Here is a 12,943-nt window from a genome sequence, read left to right as displayed (position 1 = left end):
AAATACATTCTGTCCGGTCTAAAGAAGAGCTTTTAATGTTGAAATACACTGCTTGAAAAAATAAAGGGAACGCCTAAAGGGGTATTCCGCCCCTAGACATCTTATCCCCTATCCAAAGGATAGGGGTAAGATGTTAGATCGCCGCGGACCCGCTCTGTGCGTAATGACGGGCGATACGAGGGACGGAGCAGCGTGACGTCATGGGGCCGCCCCTTGTGACATCCCTGCCCGTCCCCTTAATGCAAGTCTATGGGAGGGGGCGTGATGACTGCCACGCCCCCTCCCATAGACTTGTATTGAAAGGGGCGGGACGTGACATCACGAGGGGCGGAGCTGTGACGTAGCGATGCTCCGGCCCCTGTACCGCCCATCATTACGTGCAGAGCAAACTCGCTCTGTGCTGTAATGATAGCGCGGTGCCGCAGATCCCGGGGGTCCCCAGCAGCGGGACCGCAGCCATCTGACATCTTATCCCCTATCCTTTGGATAGGGGATAAGATGTCTAGGGGCGGAATACCCCTTTAAACAACACAATGTAACTCTAAGTCAATCACACTTCTGTGAAATCACACTGTCCACTCAGGAAGCAAGGCCACGCCTCCTCATGTCTATGGGAGGGGGTGTGACGGCCATGGTTTCAGAACCTGGAGATGGAGCCCCGCATAGAATGCGGGTGCTGCAGGGAGATCGCGGAGGGTCCCAGCGGCAGCCCCCCCGCAATCAGACATCTTATCCCCTATCTTTTGAATAGGGGTTAAGATATTTTTTCCTGGAATACCCTTTTAACGTAGCGACGGGATTCTGAGACTTTTTTTTATCATGACATATTGTACTTTATATTAGTGGTAAATCTTTGTTGATTCATGAATTTTTTGTCAAAACTCCAACATATTCTGAAAAATTGGAAAATTTCTGGCATGTCTCTAAATTATTATTTTTTTATGGCGTTCACTGTATGGTAAAAATTATGTTATTTACACTGCTCAAAAAAACAAACAAAGGGAAGACTTAAACAACACAATGTAACTCCAAGTCAATCACACTTCTGTGAAATCACACTGTCCACTCAGGAAGCAACACTGATTGACAATCAATCAGTCAATCAATCAATCAATTCACATACTGTTGTGCAAATGCAACAGGCAACAGATGGAAACTATGGGCAATTTGCAAGACACCCCCAAAAAGGAGTAGTTCTGCAGGTGGCGACCACAGACTACTTCTCAGTTCCTATGCTTCCTGGCTGATGTTTTGGTCACTTTTGAAGGCTGGCAGTGCTTTCACTCTAGTGGTAGCATGAGACTGAGTCTACAACCCACATAAGTGGCTCAGGAGTCTACAACCCACACAAGTGGCTTAGGGCCGCTACCTCCACCTTTGTGCAAGGCGATGCAAGGTACTGCTAGAGCCCTGCAAAATGACCTCCAGCAGGCCACAAATGTGCATGTGTCCACTCAAACGGTCAGAAACAGACTCCATGAGGGTGGTATGAGGGCCCGACATCCACAACTGGGGGTTGTGCTTACAGCTCAACACCGTGCAGGATGTTTGGCATTTGCCAGAGAACATCAAGTTTGGCAAATTCGCCACTGGCGTCCTATGCTATTCACAGATGGAAGCAGGTTCACTTTGAGCACATGTGATAGACGTGACAGAGTCTGGAGAGGCCGTGGAGAATGTTCTGCTGCCTGCAACATCCTCTAGCATGACCGGTTTGGCGGCAGGTCAGTAATGGTGTGGGGTGGCATTTCTTTGGGGGGCCGCACAGCCCTCCATGTGCTTGCCAGAGGTAGCCTGACTGCCATTAGGTATGAGATCCTCAGACCCCTTGTGAGACCATATGCTGGTGTGGTTGGCCCTGGGTTCCTCCTAATGCAAGACAATGCTAGACCTCATGTGGCTGGAGTGTGTCAGCAGTTCCTGCAAGAGGAAGGCATTGATGCTATGGACTGGCCCGCCCGTTCCCCAGACCTGAATCCAATTGAGCACATCTGGGACATCATGTCTCGCTCCATCCACCAATGCCATGTTGCACCACAGCCACCTCATCAGGAGCATGTCCAGGCATTGTAGGGAGGCCATCTGAGCACATGGAGGCCACACACACTACTGAGCCTCAGTTTGACTTGTTTTAAGGACAATACATCAAAGTTGGATCAGCCTGTAGTGGGGTTTTCCCACTTTGATTTTGAGTGTGACTCCATATCCAGACCTCCATGGGTTGATAAATTTGATTTCCATTGATAATTTTTGTGTGATTTTGTTGTCAGCACATTCAACTATGTAAAGACGAAAGTATTTCATACGATTACCGTATTTATCGGCGTATAACACACACTTTTTAGGCTAAAATTTTTAGCCTAAAGTCTATGTGCGTGTTATACGCCGATACACCCCCAGGAAAGGCAGGGGGAGAGAGGCTGTCGCTGCCTGCTTCTCTCCCCCTGCCTTTCCTGGGGTCTAGAGCCCTGCTGCCGGCCCTTCTCTCCCCCTGGCTATCGGCACCGCTGCCCGTTCTGTCCCCCTGACTATCGGTACCGGCGCCCCATTGCCGGCGCCGATAGCCAGGGGGAGAGAAGCGGCGCCGACAGCCAGGGGGAGAGAAGGGGCAGCGGCACCCATTGCCAGCGCCGCTGCCCCGTTGCCTCCCCCCATCCCCGGTGGCATAATTACCTGGGTCGGGTCCGTGCTGCTGCAGGCCTCCGGTGTGCATCCCCTTCCTCGTTGCTATGCGGTGCACGGCGCGGCGCATGACGTCAGTGCGTCGCGCCGTGCATAGCAACGACGCAGGGGACGCACGCCGGAGGCCTGCAGCAGCGCGGACCCGACCCAGGTAATTATGCCACCAGGGATGGGGGGAGGCAACGGGGCAGCGGCTCCGGCAATGGTTGCCGCTGCCCCTTCTCTCCCCCTGGCTGTCGGCGCCGCTTCTCTCCCCCTGGCTATCGGCGCCGGCAATGGGGCGCCGGCACCGATAGTCAGGGGGACAGAACGGGCAGCGGCGCCGATAGCCAGGGGGAGAGAAGGGCCGGCAGCAGGGCTCTAGACCCCAGGAAAGGCAGGGGGAGAGAAGCGGGCAGCGACGGCCTCTCTCCCCCTGCCTTTCCTGGGGGTGTATCGGGGTATACACGCGCACACACGCACCCTCATTTTACCATGGATATTTGGGTAAAAAACTTTTTTTACCCAAATATCCTTGGTAAAATGAGGGTGCGTGTTATAGGCCGGTGCGTGGTATACCCCGATAAATACGGTAGTTCATTCATTCAGATGTAGGATGTGTTATCTTAGTGTTCCCTTTATTTTTTTGAGCAGTGTATAATGCTATCATCAAACTAAAAGTTTTCTCCATCAGCAATCTTGGTCATCTGCCACTTTCATGGCAGCTACAGTATAATACCCAAACTTTCCCACTAATTCTTTGTTGGTTCCTCTTGCAGTGTCTTAAAGGTCATTGCTTCCTCACTCCATTCATAAATATCAGCTCAGTAGACCTCACCTGTTGTCTGTACAGCAGATGTGGGATACTGACTAATACCATGACCTGTTAAAGACACATCATACACAAGTACAACAGATGTACTGTTCTGCATGTACCTGCCCTGTACATATGGTTCACTGAACCTTGGGATATGCACAGTATAAAAAGCACTGAATAAGGCAAGTTTAACACTATATTGATCTGTAATTTATCCTTACCAGTACTGTCTGTAGTAAGCTTTTAATGCTTATCACTTTCAGTGACATCTATATTGATACTCCTGGAAGAATAGAAGAGACTTGAGTAAGGCTTAGCTATATCCATTTTCATGTCAACTAGCACTATTGATCCCTATACAGTATGTATTATGGTGCACCTGAATGTGCCCTTTTGGGATATTATGTTTTCTTTTCCCGGACCATTTGCAATGCCCCCTCCCTGCAAGTGATATGGGATCTCCCAGCAGAGTCACTTTATAACCACTAATGTAGCTCATCTATAAATATTACATATTTTCTTTTAAAAGGAAACACATATAGTAGGAACTGATGACATGGGACGTGCATTAAAAATAATAAATAATTGTTATTAGGTTTTTAAAACCTGTTTTATTAAGAAACAATTCTAGAATATTGCAGTTTTTACTGGTTAGTGAACCCTAACAATAAGCATACTTTTATTTTCAGCTTGGGCAGGGTCAGCGGTCACTTTATGAACATCAGAATATAAGATTACAATAAAACTTAACACCTCTGTTGTAAAAATAGAGGCAGAGAACACGCCATTGATGGAGATGAGTACAGCTAGCTTGGTTCACCTTCCTACCAAGCCCTGCACATTGATATCTATATATGTCACAGAGCATGCCCACAACACTCTATCAAAAAAATCAGTCAGCCACTTTTTGTAAAATAGGTCTCTTGAAATCCTTTTGCAGTAGCTCAGGCAGGATTACTGCCTCTATAATATTACTGCCTCTATAATATTGTAAACAAAAAAAAAATTATGTAAATACACAATCAGAAGGTAAAGCACATTCGTAAAAAGAGCACACCTCCTACGCATGCATGGTTGACATAGGGTGAGCCTCTTACATGTAATATTGTCTGCTTTTGCAGATACATAGAAATCATAGCTTATATGGTGAACTACTAGCCTGGTTCTATTATTGCCTTTGGATAGTAATTTATCAGCCTGTCCTTGGGTTAGAATGATATTATGCAGAGAACCAGGCTAGCAGAGCATTACTATTGCCCAAGGATAGTATTAAATAACACATCCTATTAATAGTACTCTCAAAAGACCAGTATACCATAGTTGAGAACCTTAACATAAACATTTGAAACTGAAGCCTATAGCAATTGCACAGGCATGCGTTTTCTCTCACACGCAGGATCTCATATGTCTCATTTTTAGTGTATACTATTTTGTCAGCCAACAATTGTGCAAGTTCTCCCACTTAAAAAGATAAGGGGGGGCCTGTCATTTTCATCATAGGTATACTTCAACTATGAGAGACCTAATGAGAAAAGAAAATCCATAAAATCACATTGTCTGATTTTAAAAGAATTTACAGTAACACCCCGACCTATGATGGCCCCGACATATGATAAAATCGACATACGATGGCCTCTCAGAGGCCATCGCATGTCGATGTCAGCATTGACATACGATGCTTTTATATGTCGGGGCCATCGCATTAACTGCTATCCGACAGCGCAAAATGCTTAAGCTGCTGTCGGATAGCAGTTTAAGCATCCCTGGCAGGTTCGCTTACCTATTCCCGCTGCTCCGGGTCCACTTCGAGATCCTCCGGTGTCTTGCGCATCTTCTCCAGGGTCCGGGCCTTGCTTTCCGGCGTCGTTATTACGTCACTACGCACGCCGCGCCGGCGCAGCAGCGTAATAACGTCACCAGAAAGCGAGGCCCGGACCCTGCACAAGATGCGCAAGACACCGGAGGATCGCGAAGAAGACACCGGAGCAGCGGGACAGCATCAGGAGCCCCTGGGACAACATCGGGAGTGGTGAGGACCTGGTCTGGAGCGGCGGGGACAGGTAAGTACAGCTTCCTATACTTTACATTGCACGGATCCCTCAACATATGATGGATTCGACAAACGATGGGTCGTTTGGAACGAATTACCATCGTATGTTGAGGGACCACTGTATTTGCAAATTATGGTGGAAAATAAGTATTTGGTCAATAACAAAAGTTCAACTCAATACTTTGTTATATACCCTTTGTTGGCAATGACAGAGGTCAAACATTTTCAGTAAGGCTGGGTTCACACCACGTTTTTCAAATACGGTAACCGTATACGACCATATCCGAAACCGTATGCATAAAGAATGCATTATAAACCGTATTCCAAATGTTGTGTACGGTTGCATCCGTTTTGCCTCGGATATGGTTTTTGCCGATTTTTCAACCGCAGGCAAAAACGCTGTCGACCACGTTTTTGCCTCCGGTTGGAAAACCGTATGCGAACCGTATGCGGTTCTTTTAACATTGTTGTCTGAGAACAATACACAGAATTTCAGTATACGGTTGCACACGGTTTTTCTAATCCGTTTTTTGGAGTTGACACATGCGCAGATTGGAATTTCAATAGAACAATAGTAACTTTATTAAATTGCTGGAAAACTAATTCCAACAAAATAGCAAAACCATTGGCAAAAACTGATGCAAACGGATAGGACCGTACGGGGAAAAACCGTATACGTTGTAATTTGGAGTCATACGGTTGTATACGGTTGCATACGCTTTTTGCCATACGTTTTTTAGCGGAAAACCGTATACGGTAACCGTATTTGAAAAACGTGGTGTGAACCCAGCCTTAGTCTTCACAAGGTTTTCACACACTGTTGCTGGTATTTTGGCCCATTCCTCCATGCAGATCTCCTCTAGAGCAGTGATGTTTTGGAGCTGTCGCTGGGCAACACAGACTTTCAACTCCCTCCAAAGATCTGGAGACTGGCTAGGCCACTCCAGGACCTTGAAATGCTTCTTAAGAAGCCACTCCTTTGTTACCCAGGCAGTGTGTTTTGGATCATTGTCATGCTGAAAGACCCTGCCACATTTCATCTTCAATTCCCTTGCTGATGGAAGGAGGTTTTCACTTAAAATCTCACGATACATGGCCCCATTCATTCTTTCCTTTACACGGATCAGTCATCCTGGTCCCTTAGCAGAAAAACGGCCCCAAAGCATGATGTTTCCACCCCCATGCTTCACAGTAGGTATGGTGTTCTTTGGATACAACTTAGCATTCTGAGGTCTGAGCAGCTCTTTGGTCTTGGTCATATTGGAGTTTGGAGTGTGACTGTTTGAGTTTGTGGACAGGAGTCTTTTATACTGCTAACAAGTACAAACAGGGGCCATTAATACAGATAATGAGTGGAGGACAGAGGAGACTCTTAAAGAAGAAGTTACAGGTCTTTGAGAGCCAGAAATCTTGCTTGTTTGTAGGTGACCAAATTCTTATTTTCCACCATAATTTGCAAATAAATTCTTAAAAAATCAGACAATGTGATTTTATGGATTTTTTTTACTCATTATGTCTCTCATAGTTTAGGTATACCTATGATGAAAATTACAGGCCTCTCTAATCTTTTTACGTGGGAGAACTTGCAGAATTGGTAGCTGACTAAATACTTTTTTGCCCCACTGTACACAGGAAGATCTCTTCTTCTTTACCTGATCTTTCCTTCCTTGCTTAGTATCAGTTCTTTTCTTGTAGAATGTATAACCTCTTATGCCACGTTTACATCACTATTAGTGGCTCTATGGCACAAACACAAGTTCAAAAGGTGAAATCGTCAGCAATTGTATCTGTGGTCTGCCTTGATTTTCAGGCTAAATCAAAAGTGATAGTCACTAGCTGACTATGATTGGGTCCATGTGGGTCATAGAAGTGACCGTAGTCAGTGCCTGTCCCTGCACAGATATACTGGCAGCCAATTTGAAGTTTAATAAATCGTATCTATGCCACAGAAACACTAATCGTGATGTAAGCGCGGCCTTAGAATCAAGAGATTGTACTGAAACTGGTAAATTTACTAATGTAAAATGCATGAATTTGCCAATTCTGGAAAATGAACAGTGTTTACAAAACGGTGCACTTGGCATCCTTGCACAACTTCTAGCTATTCCTTCCCATCTTTATTAGTAGAAGATTAGTTAATCATTGTTTTTTTTTTTTTTTTTATATATTTTTATTCAGAATGTTCAAGGTTTATAAACATGCATATAGGGCATACCCTATGTAATAAGGAGTAGTATAGAGGTAGTAAACATATACAACATAACATACAATCATACAGTACTGCCCACAAATTGAACAACCCGTATCCCTCCCCCCACCCCCAACCCAAGCCATAGTCAAAATGCCAGCCGGCAAGAACTATTCAGTAGATCATCATGGAACTGCTGGTGAGATCCCCTCGCACCGAATACCCAGAAGCCAATAAGTAAATATAGACCAACATTAAGCAGGGACCCGAAGCCTAGCCAACGAACCGGATATGGATCTGGTAAGTTACCAGGTCGTGTCCGTAAATGGTTGCATCAAGGAAATCAATTCCTCATTCGAATAAAAGGCCAGCAGGAACGTTTTCCATTTCCTAAAAAAACTCTTTAGCCGATTTCTCTCTCGTCCTCAGTATTTCAAGGCGATCTAGCGTCAGATATAAATCATTGTATTTTAAGTTGACTATACAAAAAACATAATGGATATGGGACTAGCTTGATAGAAACCTTTACAAAACTGCAATCTTGAGGTTTAAAGGGGTACTCTGGGGTTCTAAACCCATAAGCCATCCTTTCCCTCTCATCAACCTATTTAAATGTCTAAATATGATTAATTAGCTATATGGAGCAGTTTCCCCTCTTAGGTTACATAGTTACATAGTTAGTACGGTTGAAAAAAGACATACGTCCATCAAGTTCAACCAGGGAATTGAAGGGTAGGGGTGTGGCGTGATATTGGGGAAGGGATGAGATTTTATATTTCTTCATAAGCATTAATGTCATTTTGTTCCAGGAATGTAACTAACCCTGTTTTAAAGTAGGGATGCACCGATATATCGGCGGCCGATACATATCGTCCGAAAATAGCTATTTCGTCAAAATGCCGAAACAACAAAAAATGTGCCGATAATGACCCACCTCCCCTGCCCACCCACAGCACAAGTTACAAACACTCGTGGGGGGTGCAGGGGGGGCCGGCCACACCGGGCGCAACATCTGGGGGGGGGGGGGGCGCGCTCTCCGGGATAGGAATACTTCTTTTTATGTGCCCGGGCCGGCTCCCGTGTGTGGCTGCAGGCGGGGGCTGGCCAGAGCATATAAAAACTAATATACTGTATACTAAAAACCAGGGGGCCTCCAGCTGTTGTGAAACTACAACTCCCAGCATGCCCGGACCGGCAAAGTCTGTTCGGGCATGCTGGGAGTTGTAGTTTCACAACAGCTGGAGGCCCCCTGGTTTTTAGTATACAGTATTAGTATCAGGTCCGCCTGTCACTCACCATTCCCCGGCGTCCTCCTGCGATCCTCCTTCGGTCCCTCGCTTCTCCGCCTCTATGGTCGTACGCACGGGACGTCACTGACGTCCCGTGCGTACAACCATAGAGACGCAGGAGGACCGCAGGATCGTCGCAGGAGAATGCACGCCGGCCGGGGCCTGGTAAGTGACCGCGTCATCTTCTTGAGTGTTCCGGTCACCGCTCCTCCGGTCCCGGCACCTACTGCTATGGTCCATAGGCCATAGCAGTAGATGTGACCCCGGGCCGGAGGAGCGGTGACCGAAACACTGGGGGCAGTATACAGACATACAGCCTCCAGCCATACACTGTATATGGCTGGAAGCTGTATGTCTGTGGGGGTGGAGGGGAGCTGCCTACTATTGTGGGGGAACTGCTGACCTAATGTGGGGGGGAGCTGCCTACAAATGTGGGGGGAGCTGCCTAATATTGTTGGGGTGGAGCTGCCTAATATTGTTGGGGGGAGCTGCCTGATATTGTGGGGGGGAGCTGCCTAATATTGTTGGGGGGGAGCTTCCTAATATTGTTGGGGGGAGCTGCCTAATATTGTGTGGGAACTGCCTACTATTGTTGGGGGGAGCTGCCTACTATTGTGGGGAACCTGCCTACTATTGTGGGGGAAATGCTGACCTAATGTGGGGGAGCTGCCTACTATTGTGGGGAACCTGCCTACTATTGTGGGGGAACTGCTGACCTAATGTGGGGGGGAGCTGCCTAAAAATGTGGGGGGAGCTGCCTAATATTGTTGGGGGGAGCTGCCTAATATTGTGTGGGAACTGCCTACTATTGTTGGGGGGAGCTGCCTACTATTGTTGGGGGGAGCTGCCTACTATTGTAGGGAACCTGCCTACTATTGTGGGGGAAATGCTGACCTAATGTGGGGAACCTGCCTACTGTTGTGGGGGAGCTGCCTACTATTGTTGGGGAGCTGCCTACTATTGCGGGGGAGCTGCCTACTATTGTGGGGGAGCTGCCTACTATTGTGGGGGAGCTGCCTACTAATGTGGGGGAACTCCCGACCTAATGTGGGGTAGCTGGCAATCTAATGTGGGGGAATCTAATCTAATCTAATGAGCGCAGCGCTGCATTTTACCAGAAGACGGGGAGAAGTAATTTTCGGTATCGGTTTCAGCCGGACATTTTTTTTTATTTCGGTTTCGTTTCGGTTCTGAAATTTCCATTTCGGTGCACCTCTATTTTAAAGCTGTTAATTTTTCCTGCTGTGACCAGTTCCTGAGGTAAACTGTTCCATAAGTTCACAGTTCTTTTGGTAAAGAAGGCGTGTCACCCCTTGAGACTAAACCTTTTCTTCTCCAGACGGAGGGAGTGCCCCCTCGTCCTATGGGGGGGGGGGGGGAGTTTGACCTGGAACAGTTTTTCTCCATATTTTTTGTATGGGCCATTAATATACTTATATACATTTATCATATCCCCCCTTAAACGTCTCTTCTCAAGACTAAACAATTGTAACTCCTTTAATCGCTCCTCATAGCTAAGATGTTCCATGCCCCATATTAGTTTAGTCGCGCGTCTCTGCACCCTTTCCAGCTCCACAGTGTCCCTTTTATGGACTGGGGCCCAAAACTTGGGCACCAGTCACCTTTATGCATGAAGTGAGGAGATTACATCATCCAGCCATCCACTCCCTCTCTGTTCAAATCCCTCTCTGTCCAAATCCCCTTCTGAAAGAAGCCCCCACCCTCCTGAGACACAGACCATGAGGTTTCACTGATGAGTCATGCTCTCTTTAATGCTGAGAACTGGAAGGTGTGTGCAGTCTCAGCCAATCAGACACCAAATCTTTCTCTCTCTGCTGCTCAGAGCAGGAGGGAGGGGGCTGGCAGAGCAGAGTTGCAATCATTGCTGGGAAATGTAGGTAAGGGGTTATCCAGGAAGGATGGCAAAGAATATCAAGCAGCCAGAGTAGACAACAGATGCCACAGTAGCCATGCAGGATGGTTTACAGGTAGCATATCCAGGAAGTGTGGTGGCTTTGGAGCTTTATATTATATATTATATATTTATATATACACACACACACACACACACACTTCCCTGGAGTACTCCTTTATTGTCCTGAACACGCAAAGTCTTTGTCTTAAAGGGGTACACCTGTGAAAACCCTTTTTCTTTTAAATCAACTGATGGCAGAAAGTTAAACATATTTGTAAATTACTTCTATTAAAAAATCCTTCCTGTACTTATTAGCTGCTGAATACTACAGAGGAAATTCTTTTCTTTTTGGAATTCTCTCTGATGACATCACGAGCACAGTTCTCTCTGCTGACGTTATTATAATAATAAAACGCTTTATTTATTGTTGTCCTTAGTGGGATTTGAACCCAAGTCCCTAGCACTGCAAGGCAGCAGTGCTACCCACAGCATGCATCTGCTATGCATGGTTGCTAAAATGGACAGAGATGTCAGCAGAGAGCACTGTGCTCGTGATGTCATCAGTGTTCCAAAAAGAAAGGAATTTCCTCTGCAGCATTCAGCAGCTAATAAGTACTGGAAGGATTGAGATTTTTTAATAGAAGTAATTTACAAATCTGTTTAACTTTCTGCCAACAGTTTATTTAAAAGAAAAAAGGTTTTCACCGGAGTACCCCTTTAAGTTTAATTATTTTAATTTACTCATTGAGAGGTTTTGTTTTTGATTTCTAGGTTGGAATTGACTTTACAGCATCAAATGGAAATCCTCGTGATGCCTCCTCTCTGCATTATATCAACCCTATGGGAACAAATGAATACCTTTCTGCATTATGGTCTGTCGGACAAATAATTCAGGATTATGATTCGTAAGTAGTAGCATTTACAGGAAGATACCAAAATCGCTGTTCTCAGAGCTTAATTTATTGCTCCGAAAATATTATTGCACAATTTAAATAGGTTATCCAGGAATAGAAAAACCGAGCGAATTTCTTTCAAAAACACTCCCCGTCTGTCTCGGTCAGGATTTGGGGGCAGGGAACAGGGAGTAGTGAGCCCTAATACTGTCCCTAAGACCACTCTTCCTGCCTACTTGCCTAGACACCCTAGCGGTGAATGACAACTGGGCACTGCTCCCTTCCTGCGCTAAAGTGCATGGGCGTAAGAGTCAAACAAAACAAACTGTAAATGTCGGGGGAAAAGTCAGGAACATAACGTGAATACTTCAAAGCAACAAACAGATATACCAGGCAGGATATAGCATACAAACAAACAGTTCAAGAACTAGGATCAAGATTAACGGCAGATATGATAATATGAACAAGACAGCAGACAAAACCAAGAGATGCACGGGATGCACAGGATAACTGAATGTTACTAAACGGGTCAGGAAATCAAGAGCACTGTTCACACTAGACTCAGAACAAGGAACACACTAGACACCCCCACTCCAATCATGGAGGTACAATAATACTAAAGCCAAAAAGGGTCCTAGCTAGCGGGCACACTCCACAGTGTGAATAGAATACTAGCCTAGGAGGAAATCCTGTATCCTAAATACAAGCAAACACGGGTACAGACAAAAGACTAACATACTCCTAGATAGACAGATTAGCACAAAGTTTAGAACAGGATTCTATCCTAGAAGATCCAGGATCAAACAAGGTCAAAACCGGACTTACGAACGCACAGTATGAACATGGACTAGGCAACACAAAGCAAATAAAGAATGAACAATACAAGAATACCAAAAGAAAGCAGGCTAAAATCTAGATATCAGACAGGACAGATAAGCATGGTTAGCACTCAGGATACATGGGCTCAGACAGACATAGTGAACATAATGCAAACCTGGTCAGAGTAACAGGTGTAATTACCCACCAAAAGCAGCACCTGAAGAGGCCTTATATACCCTCCAAGTGCTGAAGGGCTGGAAGGTTAACTCTTCCCAAACCAGGGAGAATAAACACAAAAACTGTTCAGACAT

General features: G+C 45.8%; 1 protein-coding gene and 1 long non-coding RNA gene across 2 annotated transcripts in view; one reads left to right on the top strand and one right to left on the bottom strand.

The window, feature by feature from the left end:
- LOC130276591 (uncharacterized) overlaps nucleotides 1-12,943 on the bottom strand; it is an 86,556-nt gene that overhangs the window by 4,619 nt on the left and 68,994 nt on the right. The window contains exon 2 of the long non-coding RNA XR_008845182.1: nucleotides 3,700-3,761. This is a non-coding gene — a long non-coding RNA (uncharacterized LOC130276591). The remainder of the gene's footprint in view (nucleotides 1-3,699; nucleotides 3,762-12,943) is intronic.
- The window catches only part of CPNE2 (copine 2), a 161,193-nt gene that overhangs the window by 121,939 nt on the left and 26,311 nt on the right, over nucleotides 1-12,943 (top strand). The window contains exon 11 of the mRNA XM_056526169.1: nucleotides 11,692-11,825. Within this exon, the coding sequence (XP_056382144.1) occupies nucleotides 11,692-11,825 (134 nt within the window). The remainder of the gene's footprint in view (nucleotides 1-11,691; nucleotides 11,826-12,943) is intronic.

Source organism: Hyla sarda, chromosome 6, assembly GCF_029499605.1.
Source record: "Hyla sarda isolate aHylSar1 chromosome 6, aHylSar1.hap1, whole genome shotgun sequence".
Classification (NCBI taxonomy): Eukaryota; Metazoa; Chordata; class Amphibia; order Anura; family Hylidae; genus Hyla; species Hyla sarda.
The sequence above is the reverse complement of the archived record's forward strand: the minus strand, read 5'-3'. Positions and strand labels throughout refer to the sequence as shown.